Source organism: Nerophis lumbriciformis, linkage group LG39, assembly GCF_033978685.3.
Source record: "Nerophis lumbriciformis linkage group LG39, RoL_Nlum_v2.1, whole genome shotgun sequence".
NCBI lineage: Eukaryota > Metazoa > Chordata > Actinopteri > Syngnathiformes > Syngnathidae > Nerophis > Nerophis lumbriciformis.
This window is the reverse complement of record NC_084586.2, coordinates 14424454-14450000: the sequence shown is the minus strand read 5'-3', so window position 1 is coordinate 14450000 and position 25547 is coordinate 14424454. Positions and strand designations below refer to the sequence as shown.

Genomic DNA, 25547 nt, shown 5'->3' with positions numbered 1-25547 from the left:
CTGCGCTAAAGGAATGTCAAAAAAACAGTCAGATAGGTCAGTCAATCTTTAATAATATATTACAAACCAGCGTTCTAACAACTCTGTTCACCCCCAAAATGTAATGTGCAAATGTGCAATCACAAAAATAGTAACACTCAAATTAGTGCAGAGCAATAGTAACATCAATAACTCAACGTTGCTCGAACGTTAATGTCACACAACACACAAAATAAAGATTTAAAGCTCACTTTCTGAAATTATTCCTCATCCATAAATCCCTCGAATTCTTCTTCAGTGTCTGAATTAAAAAGTTGGGCGAATACGGCATCCAAAATGGCCGGCTCCGTCTCGTCGAAGTCATCAGAGTCAATGTTGCTGTTGTTATCCAGCAGTTCCGTGAATCCTGCCTTCCGGAAAGCTCGGACCACAGTTGAGACCGATATATCCGCCCAGGCATTTACAATCCACTGGCAGATGTTGGCGTATGTCGTCCGGCGCTGTCTCCCTGTCTTAGTGGCGCAGGTCATCTTGTTGCTTCCTCTACCTACGCACCATTGATTCATTTATGTTCAATTCTCTCGCTGCTGCTCTATTTCCGTGTTCTACTGCGTGACTTATTGCCTTGAGTTTGAATTCTGCGTTGTACGCGTGTCTCTTAATAGGAGCCATTTTGTGGTCTTTACAGATGTAAACACACGAAATGAAACGCAATATCCGGGGGCTTCTTCTTCTACGGGGGCGGGTGGTTGCTTACAGTAGAAGAAGAAGCGCTTCCTCTTCTATGGGGGTGGGTGCTTACCTTGGCGGTTGCTTACCGTAGAAGAAGAAGCGCTTCCTCTTCTACGGGGAAAAAAGATGGCGGCTGTTTACCGTAGTTGCGAGACCTAAACTTTATGAAAATGAATATTAATATTAATCCATATATAAGCCGCACTGTCAGCTTTTGAGAAAATTTGTGGTTTTTAGGCGCGGCTTATAGTGCGGAAAATACGGTATATATATATGTATATATATATATATATATATATATGTATATATATATATATGTATATATATGTATGTATATATATATATGTATGTGTATATATATGTATGTATATATATATATATATGTATGTATGAATATATATGTATATATATGCATATATATATATATATATGTATATATATGCATATATATATGTATATATACATATATATGTATATGTATGTATATATATATATATGTATATATATATGTATGTATATATGTGTATATATATATATATATATAGTGCAGATCTGTATACACATTTGTAGTTGTGTAAGTGCAGATGTATACACATGTATGTAATTATGTATAAGTGCAGATTTATATACACATATGTAGTTATGAATGTGTAATAGTTGTGTGTACATGGAGATTTATATACATGTATGTAGTTATGTATGCATAAGTGCAGATGTATATAAACAGTAGGTGAGTTATCTGGATGGAAAAAATACCAAAGTTCCTAGCACACGTAAGTGTAGATGATAGAATTCATGTTTAATATTTCATGAGGAATGAGAGGTGATGACAGTTAGTGTAAAAAGTGTTTGGGTGTGAAGATGACAAAGTCAAGTAGAGCAGGTGCACCAGAAGAAGAAGAATTAGTGGAATATTACATTTAGAGACATTTCTTTTGTCCTTTCTTCACACAATCACAAATGTTCAAGTTACATTAACTTTTTTTTTTTCCCTAAAATTGCTAAGTTAGTAAGTTTCAGGAAGCAGCATGCATGTTCCTCTGCATGGAGGTAGAGAGAAGTAATATTAATAAAGTGTATTAGGAGTCACATGACCGCAGTGACACCACTTGGCCTGCAGGACGTCTCATCCTGTTTTCAATCAGGTCCTCTTTGGTTTTATTGAGGCGAGAGAAAATCTCTCTAAAAAGTAGTTTGTACTCGGGCTGATGGACGTGGTTGTCCTTGGTGAGAGAGTCCACGGTGAGAGAGTCCACGGTGAGAGTCTGCACCTCCTTGGGACTCACACACTCTTCCTCCTCCTCGTGACGCTGCTGGCTGAGGCGTCCCAGCAGCTGGTCATACTTCACCTGCAGGGCGCTGTACTGGGCGTCCACCTCGTTGAGCAGCGAGATGCCGCGGTGTTTGACCACCTGAGCTCTCCTGGCGCAGCAGTACTCGTGCTCCCTGGCGGAGTCGTGCGCCTTCAGCAGACGCTCGCTGGCCCAGCGCTTGAAAGGACGCCGGCTCATCTCTTCCTCCTCTTCCGAGTCGCACCTGGCGAAGGATCGAGACTTCCAGAGGCCACGCAGCTCCTCCGCCTCGCGCTCCAACTCCGACACTCGCACCTGAGCACAGGTGAGACTCGTTTGCACGCCAACTCGAATCAAACTTGTCTCGTGTTTTTTTTTCCTTCGTCCTCACTTTGCACCTTTCCATTCCGGCCAGCTGCTGCTCGAGCGCCGCATTCTCCCGATTTAGGAGCCCCGCCTCTCGCTCCGCCTCCTCCCGACGGGTGCGTTCACCGGCGTACTGAGTCTGGAGGCGACGCAGAGAGTGCCGCAGCGACGCTTGCTGCTCCTCGTGCCATTGCTGCACGCCGCAACACTCCTGCTCGCCACAAGGTTCCTCTGGGGGCCTGCACACAGTCACTATATTAGGTACGCCACTCTCGCACACGGTCACCATATTAGATACGCCACTCTAGTACATGGTCACTATATTAGGTACGCCACGCTCGCCCATGGTCACTATATTAGGTACGCCTTGCTCGCACACGGTCACTATATTAGGTACGTCACGCCCGCCCACAGCCACTATATTAGGTACTCTTTTAGAAGCGGAAAAAGCACTTGTAGCTATGAAAACAATTTCACTTTTAAAAAACATCTGCAAAACATGAATGATCTCTATAGACATGCGACAATTAATTTTTAATATAAAATTGCTAAAATATTGGAAAACTTTTTAAAACTATAATAGAAAAAAACCCAGTAATTGAATTTATTTTATAATTAAACAAATGCCAAATTATTAAAGTACAAAATATTTATAAATAAAATATAAAACAGACATACACACAGTATATACACACACACATATATAAATATATATATTTATATATATATATACATATATATATTATATACATATATATATTATATATAATATATATATATATATATATACACATATATATATATATATGTATGTATATATATATATATATATTTATATATATATTTATATTATATATATATATATATATATAATATATATATATATACACATATTTATATTATATATATATATATATAATATATATATATATATATATATATATATACACATACATACATACATATCACACACTGTATGTATAGTATACATATATGTATACACAGTCTGTATAAATACATATTTATACACAGACTGTATAGTATACATATATATGTATACATACAGTCTGTGTATGTATATATTTATACACAGACTGTGTATAAATTTTTTTTTTTTACACAGACTATAAATATATATGTATACATACATTGTGTATAAAAATATATATATATATACAGTATGTGTGTGTATATGTATACATAGAGTATGTGCACATATACAGTGCATAGGATGAACATTATTGTAAACATTATTAGACATTTGTCAGCTGTGCTTTAATTGCATGTTTTATCAGACATGATAAGATGAGAAGTGCAAAGTGTGCAACATTTATCAGCAGGACAGACATGAGATTAGAAAACATGCCAAGACTTTGACCTGCAACATCATCCACCTGTGCTGACCTGCAGGGTTTTGCTCCCTGATTACACATGTGACTAATTAGCCAGACAGGCAAGAAGCCTGAATGGCTAAAACGAGAGAGAAGGACCGACCTTTGCAGCTCCTCCAGGCAGCTCACACTCTGAGCTCTACGTGTCCTCCATTGTCCTTCCTGAGCCAGCAGAGAAGGTCCCAGCTTCACCTCCTCCAGCTGATGCTGCAGCTCCTCCACCTGCGCCTGCAGCTGCTCCACCGTTTCTGTCAGCCTGCGCCCGCCAACACGCCTCTGAGACCACTTCTTGACACATGAACATGTGCTGCCACTCACCTGTGGATCTTCTGCTGGGACGTCCTGTGGTCCTGAGTCAGCTTGCGGTTGCTCTGCTCCAGCTCCCGGGCCACCACGTCCAGCTGCTCGTAGACTTTGGCGTGCTGGTCGTTGACCTGCCTCAGGAGGTCCACCTGCTTGCTCAGGTGCTGCAGGGCACAAACTTCAAGTCATGTCCAACCACAGCAAAAAAAAACCAAAAAACCCAAAACTAATAATGTTAAAATTCATAAAAATATTACACTGTGTGGTTGGGAGTGTGGCCGTGCTAGCAACCTGAGGGTTCCTGGTTCAATCCCCAGCTTCTACCAACCTAGTCATGTCCGTTGTGTCCTTGAGCAAGACACTTCACCCTTGCTCCTGATGGGTCGTGGAATGTGGAAATAGTGTCAAAGCGCTTTGAGTACCTTGAAGGTAGAAAAGCGCTACACAAGTGCCCCTCTTGTCCCCCCCCCCCCCCCCCCCCCCCACATGGACCTGGCATCTGACCCCCGGCTTATTTTCAGTCTTTTTTCATGAAGTTGAGATCACATGGCTGTCTAATCAAGTGTTTCTATGGACAATTTGACAAGAATATTACACGCCTTGTCAGCACTTTACATGTACGTCCACTAGAGATACCTACACAGTGGCCTAGTGGTTAGAGTGTCCGCCCTGAGATCGGTAGGTTGTGAGTTCAAACCCCGGCCGAGTCATACCAAAGACTATAAAAATGGGACCCATTACCTCCCTGCTTGGCACTCAGCATCAAGGGTTGGAATTGGGGGTTAAATCACCAAAAATGATTCCCGGGTGTGGCACCGCTGCTGCCCACTGCTCCCCTCACCTCCCAGGGGGTGAACAAGGGGATGGGTCAAATGCAGAGGACAAATTTCACCACACTTAGTGTGTGTGTGACAATCATTGGGACTTTAACTTAGAGATGCGTGGATAGGCAATTATTTCATCCGCAACCGCATCACAAAAGTCGTCAACCATCCGCCATCACCCGAACCAACATTTTATCAAAACCACATCCGCCCGTTGTTATATATCTAATATAGACGATGCAAGGCATTAGTGAGGTTCTAAAGCTTTTGCCTGTTAAAGAAAGGAGACTGATCCAATGTAGCAGAGACATTCAATGCGTGCCACGCATTAATATCTCTTGGCCATGCATTCGTGGCTAAGAGATATTAATGCGTGATAAAATTATTTATCATTATTATAATATTATTGTCATTTCCATTAAGAAAGTGTTGACTATTGTTGCCAATGCCCTCAGATCAGGAGTGCGTTCCTCACACTTTGTGTGCGCAGTTGCAGCAAGCAGAACGAGGCTTTTAAGAAGTTAAAAAAATGTTTTAGAAAGACTAGGCCTATATTTTCGTTAGGTAAAAAAAAAATTCTGAATTTATTTCAATGAATATTAACTTGTTAACGTTATAATGCTCAAATAGGGACGAGGGCGGGGTGCACAGTGAAACAGTGAACAATTTCGCGACAAAGATGAACCTTTACTGATTGATCTGCAGCCATGACAAAATATCAGACAATCTCCATTGTCAACGACAGGCAGGAAAATAAAGATAAACACATAGCCTATGTTCTAGGCATAGGCATAGGCTCATACCTTTTTAAGTTGAAATAAAAAAATGAATAAAAAATGTGCCTCATAAGCCTTAGGCTGTCAATCACGCGCACAAACTTTAATTATACAATAACATATGTATGTCATCTCTATTTAAACAAAAATAAATTAAATAAATAATAATAATAAATTGGCCAAGACAAATAGCTGAAGGGGGGAAATCAAACCCATCAGACTGCACTTTATCATCAAACTTGAATTATAATGAAAATAGACGGTCGCGACAAACAAAGCAGGCTAAATATCCTTACATTGTCGCCAATCGGAGATGCGCTTCACTTGAAAGCGAGGCCAAATAATTATTCACACATAGTAGTATATCTCCAATAGAAAAAAACCACAATAAACAACGCAATTGCCTTAATTCCTTTGCATTGTAGTGCGCCCAAACAACACGTAACCATCAAAATTATTCAGCTGACCGAACTCAATATAGGTTAGACATGGGCTTATTTGGTATAGCCTATAGGTAACGTAGACTAATTCCTTTAACATATCCAACTGTATGTCTACTTACTTTTTTTTTTGTTAGCACTATGCAGGAATAAAATGGCATCTACAGTGCCAGGATTCAGACGAGAGCGCCTGGCCTCTAAAATGTGCCCTGCTGCGCTGAAGGAGCGCTCACTTGCGCCACTTGTTGCTGGGACGCGGTGCCTGATGAAAAATTGACTGTTTCAAAGCGTGCTGCTCGTTTTTCGTATGTGGGTAACAAGTTTTAACTATGTATACAGGTAAAAGCCAGTAAATTAGAATATTTTGAAAAACTTGATTTATTTCAGTAATTGAATTCAAAAGGTGTAACTTGTACATTATATTTATTCATTGCACACAGACTGATGCATTCAAATGTTTATTTCATTTCATTTTGATGATTTGAAGTGGCAACAAATGAAAATCCAAAATTCCGTGTGTCACAAAATTAGAATATTACTTAAGGCTAATACAAAAAAGGGATTTTTAGAAATGTTGGCCAACTGAAAAGTATGAAAATGAAAAATATGAGCATGTACAATACTCAATACTTGGTTGGAGCTCCTTTTGCCTCAATTACTGCGTTAATGCGGCGTGGCATGGAGTCGATGAGTTTCTGGCACTGCTCAGGTGTTATGAGAGCCCAGGTTGCTCTGATAGTGGCCTTCAACTCTTCTGCGTTTTTGGGTCTGGCATTCTGCATCTTCCTTTTCACAATACCCCACAGATTTTCTATGGGGCTAAGGTCAGGGGAGTTGGCGGGCCAATTTAGAACAGAAATACCATGTTCCGTAAACCAGGCACGGGTAGATTTTGCGCTGTGTGCAGGCGCCAAGTCCTGTTGGAACTTGAAATCTCCATCTCCATAGAGCAGGTCAGCAGCAGGAAGCATGAAGTGCTCTAAAACTTGCTGGTAGACGGCTGCGTTGACCCTGGATCTCAGGAAACAGAGTGGACCGACACCAGCAGATGACATGGCACCCCAAACCATCACTGATGGTGGAAACTTTACACTAGACTTCAGGCAACGTGGATCCTGTGCCTCTCCTGTCTTCCTCCAGACTCTGGGACCTCGATTTCCAAAGGAAATGCAAAATTTGCTTTCGTCAGAAAACATGACTTTGGACCACTCAGCAGCAGTCCAGCTCTTTTTTTCCTTAGCCCAGGTGAGACGCTTTGTGCGCTGTTTCTTGGTCAACAGTGGCTTGACACGAGGTATGCGGCAGTTGAAACCCATGTCTTTCAAGCGTCTCTTGGTGGTGGATCTTGAAGCACTGACTCCAGCAGCTGTCCACTCCTTCTGAATCTCCCCCACATTTTTGAATGGGTTTTTTTTCACAATCTTGACCAGGGCACGGTGATCCCTATCGCTTGTACACTTTTTCTGACCACAGTTTTTCCTTCCCTTTGCCTCTCTATTAATGTGTTTGGACACAGAGCTCTGAGAACAGCCAGCCTCTTCAGCAATAACCTTTTGTGTCTTTCCCTCCTTGTGCAAAGTGTCGATGGTTGCCTTTTGGACAGATGTCAAATCTGAAGTCTTCCCCATGTTTGTGTAGGCTTCAGAACTGGACTGAGAGACCATTTAAAGCCCTTTGCAGGTGTTTTGAGTTAATCAGCTGATTAGTTTGTGGCACCAGGTGTCTTCAAAATTTAACCCTTACACAATATTCAAATTTTGTGACACACGGAATTTTGGATTTTCATTTGTTGCCACTTCAAATCATCAAAATTAAATGAAATAAACATTTGAATGCATCAGTCTGTGTGCAATGAATAAATATAATGTACAAGTTACACCTTTTGAATGCAATTACTGAAATAAATCAAGTTTTTCAACATATTCTAATTTACTGGCTTTTACCTGTATATATTTCCGAATTGGTTCAACCGCAACCCGCCCGCATCTATTTAAAAATCTATTTTTACCCGCCCGACCCGCGGTTGTGTCCGCAAACCGCGCATCTCTAACGTCCACTAAGAGGAGCAAGACTGAAAGCGAAAGTGATTGTTCACAACCGTGCATTTTTCTGCTGGGAAACTTTAAAAACATTTATGGACACGAGGACACGTCCAAATATCAGCTCATCATGTAAAAAGTGTTTTATGTTACGGGAGCACCAGAAGTGCACAATGAACATGAAACCCGACTTAGGTACCGACGCCAACGTTTAGGAGTTGGACATTAATGCAAGATGGCAGCAGGAAGCTTTGGTCCAGACTGACTTAAGGAAGTTAAAAGTGCAGACATAATCTTCAGCAGCACAAACATTCTTCTAAATAAATCTTCCCTTCATGTTGTTGTTTCACTTTCAACAACCACTTTGTAGCTTTCCAAGTCCTCATCTACACCACCTTGACCCAAGTCAACATTTGATCACTAAAGCAACATTTAGAGAAGAAACATTTCTGCTATTTTTTTACATGAAATGTTTAGCAGGGAAAGTTGATTAAATATATTTTTGACATGTACAAGTTTGATGCACATTTCCTAAAATATATTTAATCTAACCAAGATAACTTATATATTATACAATTATTTATTTATTCTCTATTATAAACTACATTTGAAAATATATGTTGTTATATCCTCATTAGTACTTTTCTTATTTTGATAAAAGTTGACTTCTTTTTTTTAAATCATGTTTGACCATTTTTGTAATAACAAAACAATTAATTTCCATTCAATTAAGTAACTATTGTTAAAGTTTCTGTCAGAATAATTGTATCTAAGTTATCACAAAACTTTGTGTTACCTTAAGTTCAGCTCGCTCTGCGAGAGGACAAAAGCTGTCTTTGATCTTACCAATCAAAAGGCTTGTAAAACTCCACTGTGTAGGATGGGAAGCGACATGAAGGCGTCGGTTTCTTTGATGTATTGTAATCCACAGGAAGATATTGTCTTGACCTGAGATCTACAACGCGGAGAGGAAGCAGGACCTGACGCAATTTCCGGGCACCTTTTCTTTGAAGTGTTTTGTAACCAAAGGCGATGGCTGTTTACGACCCCCCTCCCTTAGAAACAGCTGTTGCCATGCAATCAGGGAAAGTCCAAATAAAAGAGGAGGCGTACAATCTTTCGTCAGAGCGTGGTGGGACACTATACAAGGGTACAGGTCTATGCATTTCTCCTCATTGAGCCAAATTGAATCCTGTCTCTGTTTAATTCCTTGCTTCTTGTCTGTTTAATAGATGTCATCAGTGTTTGAACCTGACAGTGTCACATCCAGGTTGCCAGTTACGCACCGCCATCTTCGTCTGGCCACTGCCACTGGTAAAGTTACTAAACATGTCAGACCTTAGTCAATCTAAAAGGCGTCGTTACGATTCTCGGCTTATTCATGACAAAGCCAGGAACAAAACGAGGACTTGTATCGGGGATGTCTTAGAAATATGGAGACGACTGAAGGCGGAGAAGATTTTACTCCATGATAGGTAAGTCAGGCATTTTTGTTTTCTTATTACTTGTAATGAATGGAAATGGACATTTGGTATGTAAACTATATTGTCCAATACAGTCTATGATCTTGTCTAACAAAGCTGGTATGCCTATTTCCTTCTCAATATGCTGATACGCAGGGGAAATGGGTTCCAACATTATCACGACTAGTGGCGGTTTCTGGTACTGTATGTGCATCAGGCACATATGGGGTGGAATTTACTTGGCACAACATAGCATTACATGTATTTATTTTATATGATTTATGCATAACGTGGTGTCAGAATAATTGTATGCAAGTTATCACAAATCGTTCTGTTTCCATGAGTTCCCGGCGAGAAGACAAAAGCTCTGTGTAGGATGGGAAGCGACATGAAGGCGTCGGTTTCTTTGATGTATTGTAATCCACAGGAAGATATTGTCTTGACCCGAGATCTACAACGCGGAGAGGAAGCAGGACCTGACGCAAGCTTCAGGCACCTTTTCTTTGAAGTGTTTTGTAACCAAAGGCGATGGCTGTTTACGACCCCCCTCCCTTAGAAACAGCTGTTGCCATGCAATCAGGGAAAGTCCAAATAAAAGAGGAGGCGTACAATCTTTCGTCAGAGCGTGGGACGACACTGTGCAAGGGTACAGTGTCTACGCGTTTCTCCTCAATTGAGCTAAATTGAATTCTGTCTCTGTTTAATTCCTTGCTTCTTGTCTTGTTTAATAGATGTCATCACTGTTTGAACCTGACAGTTTCTTTACCAGATATTTTAAGCTGAATTTAATTGTTTTTCAAATATTTTATCCACAATTGAAGTTTTTCCCCACTGACATTTTAAGCTGAACTTAAGTGTTTTATTCAGAATTCAAGTTTTTTCCTTTTGCTGCACATTTCTTAAAACATGTCTATTTAATTTAACCAAGATAAAATACTGCAAGATGATTTAGCCGTTATAAAATTATTTATTTATTCTCTAATATAAACTGTTTGAAAATATATTTTATATTCCCAGTATTACTTTATTGATAAAACAAGTTGACCTTTTTTCCTCCACTTTGACAATTTTTGTAATAACATTAAAAACTAATTTTGCACCCTCATGGTCCATCCCATTTGGTAACACTGATAAATATTTATTGAGGAATTCAAGTGAAATTGTTTTTCCAGAGATTTTAAGCAGACTTTAAGCATTTTGAGAAGAATTCAAGCATTTTTAAGCATATTAGGCAGAATCACGTATTTTCAAGCAGATGTGTTTCTAGACATTTTAAGCAGATTTTAAGTGTTTTTCAAGCATGTAAAATCCAAGCATTTTTCTGTCATTTTAAGCAGAATCAAGAGTTTTTCAAGTAGAATTGGAGTTTTTAAAGCAGAATTCAAGCTTCTACCAGCCACTTTAAAATAATTTTTAAACACTTTTCGGGCATTTTGAGAATAATTTAAGCATTTTTCAAGCATTTAAGGCAGCAACAAGCATTTGAGCAGATTTTGAGTTTTTCCAGACATTTTAAGAAGAATGTAAGTGTTTTTCAAGTATTTTATCCAGAATTCAAGTCTTTCTAGACATTTTAAGCTGCATCAAAATTTTCAAAGTATTTTATCGACAATTTAAGTTTTCCCCAGACATTTTAAGCTGAATATAATAAGTGTTTTTCAATTATTTTATAAAAAAATTCTGGCTTTTTTTCCCCCACAAGTCCTTTTTTAGCTAAGCATCAGTGTTTTTCCAAGTATATTATCCAGAATTCAAGTTTTAGCCAGACAGTTTATGATACATTTAGAGATTTTTCAAGTATTTCATCCAGAACTAAAGTTTTTTCAGGACATTTTAAGCAAAATTGAAGTGTTAGAGTGTTTTAAGCAGAAGTCAAGCTTTTTACCTCCAGACATTTTAAGCTGAATTTAAGTGTATTCAAGTATTTGATCCAGAAGTCAAGTTTTGCCAGCATGCTTTGACTGAACACTTTTTACACTTAGGGTGGCACATGACAAATCAAATCAGTTTTAAAATGATCTTTTAATGCCCTTTTTCTCCAAACCTTGTTTTTGTATGACTACAACACAAAATCTGCACATTTTTCTCCAATAAGACTTTTAAAGTGGAATATTTGATGTAAAGTAATTGGAGACCTAAATAGGTAACAAATTTATAACATTGATTTTATTTCAATATTAATTCTTTAAGACAAAACATTTCACTAAAATTTTGGGGATCCAAAAGGGCCCCACTCCTAAGTGTTAAAAATAAATAAATAAATATATATATATATATATATTTTTTTTTTAAATTTACCTTAAATGCTTAGGTCTCGAGATCCTATGTGTCAAAGTCAAGTCAATGAATGATCTATGGCCCCCGGGATGATATTTGATTAGTATTAGAGGCGGCCCGCAGGCCACAGCCGCCTGCTGCTGTTTTGCACGCACCAATACTCCATCAGTGTTGGCGCTAGGAATTTTCAAAATGGGGACCCCATCAAGTCATGCAAATTTTTAGGGTCCCACTTTTTTGTAAGCGTTTTGAAAACAAATGATAAATGTATGCATTATCCTGTTATAGCTCACATTCTATATTGTGTTTTGGTAAAAGGTTGTCATAAACTTTACTTAATTCATTTTAAAAAAAAAACATTTTTATGCATATGTAAATGTATTCAGTTATAAACATTCACTCACTTTCTTCCTTCTTTCATGGATCTAAACTTTACTGCTGCCGGTATTTTTTTCTATATTTTTATTGTAATATTTTCAGAATGTTTTTGTTCTATTTTTGGCCAAAGTAAGACAAAGAAAACAATCTGAAGTCGTCTTTATTTTTTTACTTTTAATGCCATGATTTTGATAGTCTGGCTCACGTGTGCACAGATTTTCTTCCATGTCTGACACCCCTGATCCAGAATAACTTCAGATCCATCCGTAGATTATAGGTATTTATTATTTTTTCATGTTTTTGTTTTGTGCCCTTTTTGCCAATGAAATATTTGTTCTTTATATGGCAAACACTAAATATGCTGATGTGTAGTCATTGCAGTCTTGAATCGGTCAATAATTCTAAACATTGATTTTGATTCATAATTATTTTTTGAGCACTGACAGTTTTTACAGAAAAAACAGCCTGCATGGCAGCTTTGTGTTATTATAGTCAACATTGTAAAATGTTTCTCTTTTTCCCACTTTTTCCATTTTTTCCTTCTTAATAGTATTTTTAGAATGTCCCACGAGCCGTTAAAAAAAAACTGGCTGCGGGGCACAAATGGCCCCCGGGCCACACTTTGGACACCACTGCACTAATCACTACTAGACTGGACTTAGATTATTTTGGGGTGTATTTGGACTTTATTGAAACAACAATTTTGTGTTCCTCTGTTCTTCTTCTTCTGTCGTGTGTCTTTAGATTTTCAGCTCTGTTGAGGCAAGCCAGGTCAACGTGTCATCCTCCATGCAGGGATGTAGACCTGGATGGTGCCACTATGGCTGCTGTGATCGTTCCCATAGCAACACAGGAGGACAAGACTATCAGGGTTCCAATTTAACTGTGGCATCGATTAATCTGTCGATTATTACTTCGATTAATAATCGGATAAAAGAGACAAACTACATTTCTATCCTTTCCAGTATTTCATTGGGGGAAAAAACCAGTATACTGGCACCATACTTATTTTAATTATTGTTTCTCAGCTGTTTGTATATGTTGCAGTTTATAAAAAAAGGTTTATTTAAAAATAAAATATATATATATATATATATATTAAAAAAATGCCTCTGTGCATGCGCATAGCATAGATCCAACGAATCGATGACTAAATTAAGCGACAACTATTTTTATAATCGATTAGTTGTTGCAGCCCTAATATATATACGGTATGTGTATATATATGTATGTGTGGGAAAAAAAATCACAAGACTACTTCATCTCTACAGGCCTGTTTCATGAGGGGTTCCCTCAATCATCAGGAGAAAAATCTCCTGATGATTGAGGGAACCCCCTCATGAAACAGGCCTGTAGAGATGAAGTAGTCTTGTGATTTTTTTTCCCACACATACATATATTGCGCTCTACTACGGTATCGAGCACTATTTTTTGGATAACCTTATTAAGACATATATATATATATATATATATATATATATATATATATATATATATATATATATATATAATCTCCTGCCTCGAAAGAAAATGATGTTTGCCTTGGTGCACTAAAATATGATCCCTCCTTTAAGGCAACACTTGCCTTGACCTTAAAAAGTTAAAATTGGAGGTCTGCACCAGGGGCGTCACTAGCTTTTAAGGACAGGGGGGGCTTTGCTCCCAGGAGATGCACAGGATGCGAGCGAATGTTACGCACGAACACAAAACTTCACAAACGGCTAACAAAGACTTAGAAATTATTCATTGTTATTATTATTATTTTTTTTAAATGCACGGGACGAAATGAAATGCTCCCCGGGACGATGGCTTTTAACCCTTTTTTTTCTTTTTCTTTTTATGTATTTATTCATTTTACATTTTATATTAAATGTCTTGGTTTTTCCTCCCTCTGAAAATCCTATTAAATGTTTAACAAGCCATCCTATAATAATAAAGCAGCTATTAATGTAACAATACAATAAAACAAATATATTTAATGATGTTTTTTTTCTCATTATTTTAACAATAGGCTTATGTATATTACTTTATATAGATTCCACAAGAAACACAAAACTTAAAAAATAAATGATTTACAATTGCACACACAAGGTTTTGTGCAGCTTCACTCATTGTAAAGGAAGATAATGTGCTTCGTACACCTGCAGGACCGCAAGAAAATGCGGGCTGGAATTTGAGTGATGTGGGCATTTTCTATATGAACAAGTGGAATGGATTGGATACCGACGCACAAAAGGGGCTCTCTACCTTACGCTACGAAGTGAGGGGAAACTGAGTGAATAATAACAGGTTATATGATTATTTATTTAAACTCATATTTGGGCCACTTTATTATGAATATGTCGGCATTTATTTGTAAAAAAAAAAACCCCAAAAAACACCAAATTATTTAGGGGGGCTTAAGAATATTTTAGGAGGGCTTGAGCCCCCCTAAAATAGGCCTAACAACGCCAATGGTCTGCACTATGGATATAAAAAAAATACCTCAATCTCCTGCACTTGTTCCTGGTTGTTGGTGCACATCTGCTGCAGACCTTGCTCCAGATCATGGTTCCTCTCCAGCAAGGACTTGCCCAGCTCAGCAGCCAGCTGGAGGTCTGCACACAAGACAAAAGACCTTAATAAATCTACAACTAAAGCTTGCCAACATAATTCTCAATGAAATGAAGATGTGAGAAGACAAATCATGCTGACAAGGTTGCAGCCATCAATGTCAAATATATATATATTTAAATTATTATTTTTTACATTTTCTGCACCTCATTTCATCTTTTATCATTGAAACCCTTAATACATTTTTACTTAGCAGCATATATCCATCCATTTTTCCTACCGCTTGTCCCTTCTGTGTGCAGATAGTAATTGAGGCTGACAAGGTGACGCCGGGGACAAACCTTACCGCGTTCCAGGTCTTGCTTGTCGTACCAGGGCTCCTCCTCCTTCAGCTCAAACTCTTCGTCCACGCTCACGTCCGTCAACATATTGTCAGGTTGAATATAAATCCGAGATAATACTTGTCAAAATCCGAGTTACATGACGAGGAGACACTTTAATGTCTTTTTTTGTAAGGCGCTTGTCTGACTGCGCGGTACTCCGGCATCATCATGATGACACCCCGGTGTGTCAAGTGCGACCGTTTCCGCTTTACGGGACTTCAAAATAAAACCCCATACTTAAACTGATCACTTAATTCGGTACAGTGAAGTCACGTCCTAAAACAGACAATTATGAAATAGAATGCTAACTCATTCAAATATTTTTTTTAGTGATTAGAAAGGTAATTATCAATAACACGTGTCATGTATTTGTACTCGCAGGTCAATTTCAGCTTTTATATTGAAGGTATGACCTTACGGTTTCTAACGTGGTAGCGTTACACCTGCGACTCATGAATGCGCGTGACACGTACGTGTGTCCACAAGAGGGCGCCATTTCAATGACAAACGGAAGACCGTTTTAACTTTATATTATTATATTATATTAAAACTTTAATATTTACTAGTTACTTAACCCGAAAAGTAATTTAATTATTAATACAGTTGCATTTTCATAAATCTAAATTACCAGGAAAAGTATAATCACAGCCTTACTTTTTTGAATGAGTTGGATTTTTTTAAAAACATAAAATAATAATAATAATAAATAAATAAATAAAATAAATAAATACTATATATATATATATATGTATATATATACATATATATATATAGTATATACACACATATATATATGTATATATATACATATATATGTATATATACATATTTATATATATACATATATAATATATATATATATATATATATATATACACATATGTACACATTTATATATACATATATAATATATATATATATATATATATACACATATGTACACATTTATATATACACATATATATATATACAGATATATACATATATATAATATATACATATACACACATTTATATATACATATATACACACATATATATACATATATATGTGTGTATATATATATATATATATATATATATATATATATATGTGTGTATATGTATATATATATATATATATATATATATATATATATATATATATATATATATATATATATATATGTATACATGGGTTATGGGTTATACTTGTATAGCGCTTTTCTACCTTTTTTTTTAAGGAACTCAAAGCGCTTTGACACTATTTCCACATTCACACACAGATATACATATATATGTATATATGTATACATATATACATATATGTATACATATATATATATATATATATATATATACATATATATATATATATGTATATATACATACATATATGTATATGTATATATATATATATATACATACATACATATATATATATATATATATGCATATATATATATATATATATATATATATATGCATATATATACTTACATATATATATATATATAAATATATGTACGTACATACATATATATATATATATTTACATGTATATATACGTATATATACATATATATTCATTCATTTTGTGTCCCGCCTGCAGGCAAAAAAGCAGGGCACAGTCACTTTTCAACGATTCAGCGTGTCTGCCTTTATTTGTGTTTTTTCACCTTTTGACAATCTCATTCCATTTTCCTAACTGAATATGAGTCTCAAAAAGACCACAGAGCAGCGTGGAAAGAAGGAGGGAAATGTTGTGGTGTTTAAAAAAAAAAGAGACTATTTTTAAGGATTACATTAAAGGCGCTCAGAAGAATGGACAAATCAGGTGTTAATGTAAGTGTTTTTTTGTTGTTTGTTTTTTAAAATATTTATTATAGTAGCAATGTGGTTGTTAAAGTAAAAAAATGTGGGGATTTCTGATTGTTTGTGAGGGCACCAAAGGGACTTATGTGTGTGGCAGAGCAGCGCACATAGGACAGTTCAGTTTGTCGTTAATAAAGAGATATATTGTGTTCAAAGTGTACAATCCCTCACTAAAATATGGACTTTTGTTGAGACTGGAGCCCAATATTCATATTTACATTGTTTCTTATTAAGAAATGTGCTCCCTTGTACAAACTTTTCGATTTACGAACGCCGTTCAAGAACCAATTGAGTTCATAAATCAAGCTTTTGCCGTATAATGATTTGAGCCACCATCAATTGTAAAACGCCATTTCCTTTTATCATCTCCTCCAACCTCCGAGGACAAAGCTCCGAACTGTGGGAGACCGGGCTTTCTGCTCCGCCGCTCCCTATCTGTGGAACGCTCTCCCTGACCACCTGAGGGCACCACAGACTGTGAATGTTTTAAAAAAAAAAGCCTTTTTTTTTATATATATGTGTGCTAGTTCTAGCTATCAGGCTGTTGTAGTTTTTATTTTTATTTTACTATTTACAGTATTTTACTTGTTGGGGGCAGCTATTTGTGGTTCGAGCGTTGTTTTTTTTTAAATGCACTGTAGCACTTTGAGGTTGTTTGTTCAATCTCCTTCTGGTGCTCCGCCCTCACCTGCTTGTCGCTGGTGTTATTCCCACTTCACCCAGCCATGCATCCATCTTCTCTCCTCCGCCATCTGGGCTTTGCATCTGTCAGCAAAATGAGAGAGAGAGAGAGAGAGAGAGAGAGCCAAAAGAGTGAGCGCTCCCTGCTGGGAGGTCATACAGCAGGGGTGTCCAATGTGAAGCCTGCGGCACATTTTGAAAATACCTTTACACAAAAAAAAATATAAAAAGAGGAATAAAAGAGCAAACAAGTGTAATGTAATGAGAAAATGTTGCAAAATTGACACCAATAACAAAGCTGCCATGCAGGCTGGTTTTTTTTTTTTACTTTAAAACTATCATTACTCAAAAAATAATACAAACTTATAATCAATAGATAGATGTGAAGTTGATCTATAGATTTAAGCAGTGAAAGCGTTGATTTTTAAAATTTTTATGAGAGGGGGCCTTTTGGATCCCCAAGACCTTTAGTGTGAGTTTTTAAAACGTTCATTGTTCAAAAAACAACAATAAATCAAAACAAATGTTTTTTTTGTGTGTATGTTTTATTATTACCTATTTAAGGCTCTAATTACTGCACGTCAAATATTCCATTTTGAAAAGTGTGTTAATGCATATTTTGTGTTTTTGCCATTAAGAACATGTTTTACATTTGAAAAAAAGGGCAGAAAAAAAATTAATATATATATATATATATAATATTTGTTTGTTTGTTGTTGCAACAAATAGATGTGAAGTTGATCTATAGATTTAAGCAGTGAAAGCGTTGATTTTTAACACTTTTATGAGAGGGGGCCTTTTGGATCCCCAAGACCTTTGGTGTGATTTTTTTTAAACTTTCATTGTTCAAAAAACAACAATAAATCAAAACAAATGTTTTGTGTGTGTGTGTGTGTTTTATTATTACCTATATAAGGCTCTAATTACTGCACATCAATAATTGCCAAAAATTTATAATAATAATAATAATAACAATTAATGGCAAAAACACAAAATATGCATTAACACACATTTCCATTTTGAAAAGTGTGTTAATGCATATTTTGTGTTTTTTCCATTAAGAACATGTTTTACATTTGAAAAAAAGGGCAGAAAAAATAATAAAATTAAAATAAAATAATAATTATATAAATATATACAGGTAAAAGCCAGTAAATTAGAATATTTTGAAAAACTTGATTTATTTCAGTAATTGCATTCATAAGGTGTAACTTGTACATTATATTTATTCATTGCACACAGACTGATGCATTCAAATGTTTATTTCATTTAATTTTGATGATTTGAAGTGGCAACAAATGAAAATCCAAAATTCCGTGTGTCACAAAATTAGAATATTACTTAAGGCTAATACAAAAAAGGGATTTTTAGAAATGTTGGCCAACTGAAAAGTATGAAAATGAAAAATATGAGCATGTACAATACTCAATACTTGGTTGGAGCTCCTTTTGCCTCAATTACTGCGTTAATGCGGCGTGGCATGGAGTCGATGAGTTTCTGGCACTGCTCAGGTGTTATGAGAGCCCAGGTTGCTCTGATAGTGGCCTTCAACTCTTCTGCGTTTTTGGCTCTGGCATTCTGCATCTTCCTTTTCACAATACCCCACAGATTTTCTATGGGGCTAAGGTCAGGGGAGTTGGCGGGCCAATTTAGAACAGAAATACCATGGTCCGTAAACCAGGCACGGGTAGATTTTGCGCTGTGTGCAGGCGCCAAGTCCTGTTGGAACTTGAAATCTCCATCTCCATAGAGCAGGTCAGCAGCAGGAAGCATGAAGTGCTCTAAAACTTGCTGGTAGACGGCTGCGTTGACCCTGGATCTCAGGAAACAGAGTGGACCGACACCAGCAGATGACATGGCACCCCAAACCATCACCCAACCATGCAAATTTTGCATTTCCTTTGGAAATCGAGGTCCCAGAGTCTGGAGGAAGACAGGAGAGGCACAGGATCCACGTTGCCTGAAGTCTAGTGTAAAGTTTCCATCATCAGTGATGGTTTGGGGTGCCATGTCATCTGCTGGTGTCGGTCCACTCTGTTTCCTGAGATCCAGGGTCAACGCAGCCGTCTACCAGCAAGTTTTAGAGCACTTCATGCTTCCTGCTGCTGACCTGCTCTATGGAGATGGAGATTTCAAGTTCCAACAGGACTTGGCGCCTGCACACAGCGCAAAATCTACCCGTGCCTGGTTTACGGACCATGGTATTTCTGTTCTAAATTGGCCCGCCAACTCCCCTGACCTTAGCCCCATAGAAAATCTGTGGGGTATTGTGAAAAGGAAGATGCAGAATGCCAGACCCAAAAACGCAGAAGAGTTGAAGGCCACTATCAGAGCAACCTGGGCTCTCATAACACCTGAGCAGTGCCAGAAACTCATCGACTCCATGCCACGCCGCATTAACGCAGTAATTGAGGCAAAAGGAGCTCCAACCAAGTATTGAGTATTGTACATGCTCATATTTTTCATTTTCATACTTTTCAGTTGGCCAACATTTCTAAAAATCCCTTTTTTGTATTAGCCTTAAGTAATATTCTAATTTTGTGACACACGGAATTTTGGATTTTCATTTGTTGCCACTTCAAATCATCAAAATTAAATGAAATAAACATTTGAATGCATCAGTCTGTGTGCAATGAATAAATATAATGTACAAGTTACACCTTTTGAATGCAATTACTGAAATAAATCAAGTTTTTCAAAATATTCTAATTTACTGGCTTTTACCTGTATATATATATATATATATATATATATATATATATATATATATATATATATATTTTTTTTTTTTTGTTTGTTTTTTTTTTGGTTTGTTTGTTTGTTTGTTGTTGCAACAAATAAATCTAAAGTTGATCTATAGATTTAAGCATTGAAAGCGTTGATTTTTAACATTTTTATGAGAGGGGTCCTTTTTGGATCCCCAAGACCTTTAGTGTGATTTTTTTTAACTTTCATTGTTCAAAAAACAACAATAAATCAAAACAAATGTTTTGTGTGTGTGTGTGTGTTTTATTATTACCTATTTAAAGCTCTAATTACTGCACATCAATAATTGGCAAAAATCAATAATAATGATAATAATAATAATAATAATAATAATAATAATAATAATAATAATAATAATAATAATAATTAATGGCAAAAACACAAAATATGCATTAACACACTTTTCAAAATGGAAAAGTGTGTTAATGCATATTTTGTGTTTTTGCCATTAAGAACATGTTTTCCATTTGAAAAAAGGGCAGAAAAAAAAAATAAAAAAATTATATATATATATATATATATATATATATATATATATATATATATATACATACATTTTTTTTTTGCAATCAATAGATTTAAAGTTGATTTATAGATTCAAGCATTGAAAGTGTTGATTTTTTTAAAATTTTATGGGATGTTCACTCCTCCTTTTGGATCCCCAAGACATTTAGTGTGATTTTTTTTAAACTGTCATTTTTCAAAAAACAATAATCAATCAAAACAATTTATTTTATTTTATATTATTTTTTACCTAATTAAGGCTCTAATTACTTCACATCAAATATTTCATTTTTGAAACATGTTTTGGGGAAAATGTTGCATATTCTGTGTTTTTCCCATTAAAAACAAGAAAACGCATTGAATGAGAAATTGTGTCCAAACTTTTGGTCTGTAATGTATATAGTTTCACCGTAATGCCCAAAAAATTGACCAACATTTGCGGCAAGAACATGCTGTGACTGCCCTTGACATTTTACTTGTTAATGGACGAGGGATGTAACGGTAAACGGTGTAATGATAATTTGCGATAAAATTCCAGACGGTTACTAATATGTCTAATTTTTTAATTACCAAAAAACTGTCATTTATTAATGCATTTTAGGCAAGAGGAAGTCAGGCGCATGCGCACTAGCATCGTTTGGCTGGATAATCATGGCTGACTAACTACACAGACTTTGCTGCGGAGATTTCCCCTCGGAGTAAACTGAGCCAAGCGCTTGCTTTAACCTCATTTTCCCTTGATTCCCGCCGTGCGTTTAAGAGACACTGCTGTGTTTGGATGGAGACAGGTGTGGACAATATTGGAGACACTTGTTCCACACGAAAAGTAAACAGCGAAGGCGAAAACTATTTGATGTTTTGCAGCAGGCGATGCGTGGTGAACGTTGTCACAACTTGTTTATAAAGTATTTACTTTGTTTACTGGGATGTTCACTCCTCCTTTATTTAACTGCAAACTGTATCAGTGTTCAAATAACATCAATACTAGCTATAATGTTTTGTCATCTCATCGAATAGAACGCAGGTTGTGAAGATTGTGTATTCGATGTGAGAGGTATTACTGCGGGGTTTTTGTGTTGTTGGCCAAACTGTTGCACTGAACCACTAAGGAGGCGTTGGAGAAGAACAAAGCTTGTTTATTAGACTTCATCTTCATTAGCCAAACTGCGTTGTGTTTTATTTTGATACCAAAAAGGAAACACAAGGTTTTTGTTTTTTTACAAGACCCACAGTCTTTTATTTTTCAGTGCTCTGATCTGGTCTCCTGCACAATCATCACATTTATTGAAAAGAGCATTCAACAAACGGGAGTCCTCGTTATTTGATCCCTAGATATGTCAGAAAGTGACAAACATCACATTGACAAATGTGAACGCCAACACGGGAGGTTAAACCTCGTCCTCAAACGGCACCGCCGCGTAACAGGAAGTCAGATAAAGTGAAGGAGAGGAAATTGAAACATCACAGGAGGGCTGTGTGTGTGTGTGTGTGTGTGTGTGTGTGTGTGTGTGTGTGTGTGTGTGTGTGTGTTCTTGTATTTCTGCCCTTCTTGAGACATCAACAAGGAAAAGTAGCTTCCATATGAGGAGGTGTGAACAAGTGATGACATAAATCATGGTCCCAATACGGAAAACCATTGCATCTAATAGAGAATGTCTCATTTGCACCCCTGGTGGTGAAATCTATCAAAATGAGGGTGGTCCCAAAAAGGTATCGTTTTTTAAAAAAACGCCCCCCTCTGTTCAACATATGAAATAACAAGTGTGTGTAAAAATTCGAAGTGCTCCCCCTCTGGTCAACATATGAAATAACAAGTGTGTGAAAAAAATTCGAAGTACTCCCCGTCTGGTCAACATATGAAATAACAAGTGTGTGGAAAAATTTGAAGTGCTCCCCCTCTGGCCAACATATGAAATAACAAGTGTGTGTCAGTAATTGAAATGCGCCCCCTTTGGCCAGAATTAATTAAAAAAATAAAATAAATATGTATACAGAGACATACTGTAATAACTTGAAGTAAATAATGAAGATTAAAATCCAATTACAAACAAAAAATTCAATTTTTTTTTTTTTTTTTTACTAAAAGCAGTCTTTTTCTCACAATGTGTCGACTTTTTTCTTATAAAATTGGGAAAAATGTCTCATATTCTTTCTGTTTCTTTAATATTACAATATTTTTCTCGTAAAGTATTACTTTTTCATATAAAATTATTACTGTTTTTTTAAGTAAAATTATTACTTTTTAATGCAAAATGGTAACATTTGTCATATAAAATTCTGACTTTTATCACAATATTGCCACTATTTTTGTTGTTCTTGTAAAATAGTGACATTTTTGGAGTAAAATGATGATTTTTATCATAATTTTGCCAAATAATATTCTGATTATTATTACAATATTGCCAACATTTTAAAGTGTTCTTATAAAATTGTGACTTTTGTCGAGTGAAATTACGACTCTTTTCATAAAATTGCCAACATTTTTACGCTTTTCTTGTAAAATTCCAACTTTTATCATAATATTGCACAAATGTTCCGTTTTTCTTGTAAAATTTTGACTTGTGTTGAGTAAAATGACGACTTTTATTATAATACTGCCAAAATTCCAAGTTTTTCTTGTGAAATTGTGACCTTTTTCTTGTTAAATTACAACTCATTTTTCACAACAAGCTTTTTTATATTTGCATAGTATGTATATATTATTAATGTTGTAAATACACATCTTTATATATCTAGAAAGGCTGGTCCTGAAGAGGTAGGCATTTTTATCAGGTCTCAAGAAGGTAACACATGCAAGAATGTGTGTGCGTGTGTGTGTGTGTTCTTGTATTTCTACCCTTCTTGAGACATCAACAAGGAAAAGTAGCTTCCATATGAGGAGGTGTGAACAAGTGATGACATAAATCATGGTCCCAATACGGAAAACCATTGCATCTAATAGAGAATGTCTCATTTGCACACACTGGTGGTGAAATCTATCAAAATGAGAGTGGTCCCAAAAAGGTATTTTTTAAAAAATTGACTGTGTTGGTTTTTAAAGTGCTCCCCCTCTGGTCAACATATGAAATAACAAGTGTGTGGAAAAATTCGAAGTGCTGCCCCTCTGGCCAACATATGTAATAACGAGTGTGTGTCAGTAATTGAAAGGCACCCCCTTTGGCCAGAATTAATTTAAAAATAAAAAAATACAAAAAAGTAATATACTGTAATAACTTCAAGTAAATAATGAAGATTAAAATCCAATAAAAAAAAAAAAAATTCAAAACATTTTTTTTTTTTACTAAAAGTAGTCTTTTTCTCACAATGTGTCGACTTTTTTCCTTATAAAATTGGGAACAATTTCTCATATTCTTTCTGTTTCTGTAATATTGCAATATTTTTCTAGTAAAAATATTACTTTATGTAAAATTTTGACTTTTTAATGCAAAATGGTGACAGGTGTCATATAAAATTCGGACTTTTATCACAATATTGCCATTTTTGTTGTTGTTCTTGTAAAATAGTGACATTTTTTGAGTAAAATTATGACTTTTGTCATAATTACGGACCGTAGATGGTGAAATCCCTAAATTCCTTGCAATAGCTGGTTGAGAAATGTTGTTCTTAAACGCATTTGTTGACAAAGTGGTGACCCTCGCCCCGTCCTTGTTTGTGAATGACTGAGCATTTCATGGAAGCTGCTTTTATACCCAATCATGGCACCCACCTGTTCCCAATTAGCCTGTTCACCCGTGGGATGTTCCAAATAAGTGTTTGATGAGCATTCCTCAACTTTCTCGGCCTTTTTTGCCAATTATGCCAACTTTTTTGAAACATGTTGCAGGCATCAAATTCCAAATGAGCTAATATTTGCAAAAAATAACAAAGTTTCTCAGTGTGAACATTAAATATCTTGTCTTTGCAGTCTATTCAATTGAATATAAGTTGAAAAGGATTTGCAAATCATTGTATTCTGTTTTTATTTACCATTTACACAACGTGACAACTTCACTGGTTTTGGGGTTTGTATATTTGAATGTTTTTTATTTATTTCATGCTATTTTTGTAAAAAAACCCAAAAAAAACCATTTTTTAATATGGGTAAAACACAAACTATATGCAATATTTCTCAAAATAATTAGCAAAATGGAATACTAATTACAGTCTTTAATAGGTCAATAGTAATTAATAACAACACTGATTTTGATGCATTATTATTTTTGGAACAATGACATTTTTTCCCCAAAAAACTGACACTATCCCTCTTTGGCCGAAAAACGGACACATTCAGAAAAGTGTTATAAGTCATTAAAGCATTACAAGTTAAAAAAAATAAATAATAATAATTAAAAAAAAAAAATATATATATATATATATATATATATATATATATATATATATATATATATATATATATATATATATATATATACATATATATATATATATATATACTTTTTTTTTTTAAATTTATTTATTTATTTTTTTAAACTTGTAATGCTTTAAATTTTTCAACAGTTTCAGACGTTTTTATGTATTTTTATATTTCATTCTCTTTTTGCAAAAAA

At 35.7% G+C, this 25547-nt stretch overlaps 1 protein-coding gene across 5 annotated transcripts in view; it reads right to left on the bottom strand.

The window, feature by feature from the left end:
• Positions 1-1491: 1491 nt before the first annotated feature.
• The window catches only part of LOC133577898 (cerebellar degeneration-related protein 2-like), a 64412-nt gene continuing 40356 nt past the window's right edge, over positions 1492-25547 (bottom strand). For 4 of the 5 annotated variants that reach the window (XM_061932013.2, XM_061932014.2, XM_061932015.2 and 1 more), the window contains 6 exons: positions 17738-17814; positions 14745-14857; positions 4079-4227; positions 3864-4016; positions 2395-2608; positions 1492-2318 (listed from right to left, as the gene is read on the bottom strand). In XM_061932013.2, coding sequence (XP_061787997.1) covers positions 1791-2318; positions 2395-2608; positions 3864-4016; positions 4079-4227; positions 14745-14783 — 1083 coding nt within the window. In that variant the 5' untranslated portion in view covers positions 14784-14857; positions 17738-17814 and the 3' untranslated portion in view covers positions 1492-1790. Of the gene's footprint in view, positions 2319-2394; positions 2609-3863; positions 4017-4078; positions 4228-14744; positions 14858-15159; positions 15390-17737; positions 17815-25547 lie in introns of those variants that run through there. The other variant, XM_061932012.1, reaches the window with a different exon arrangement.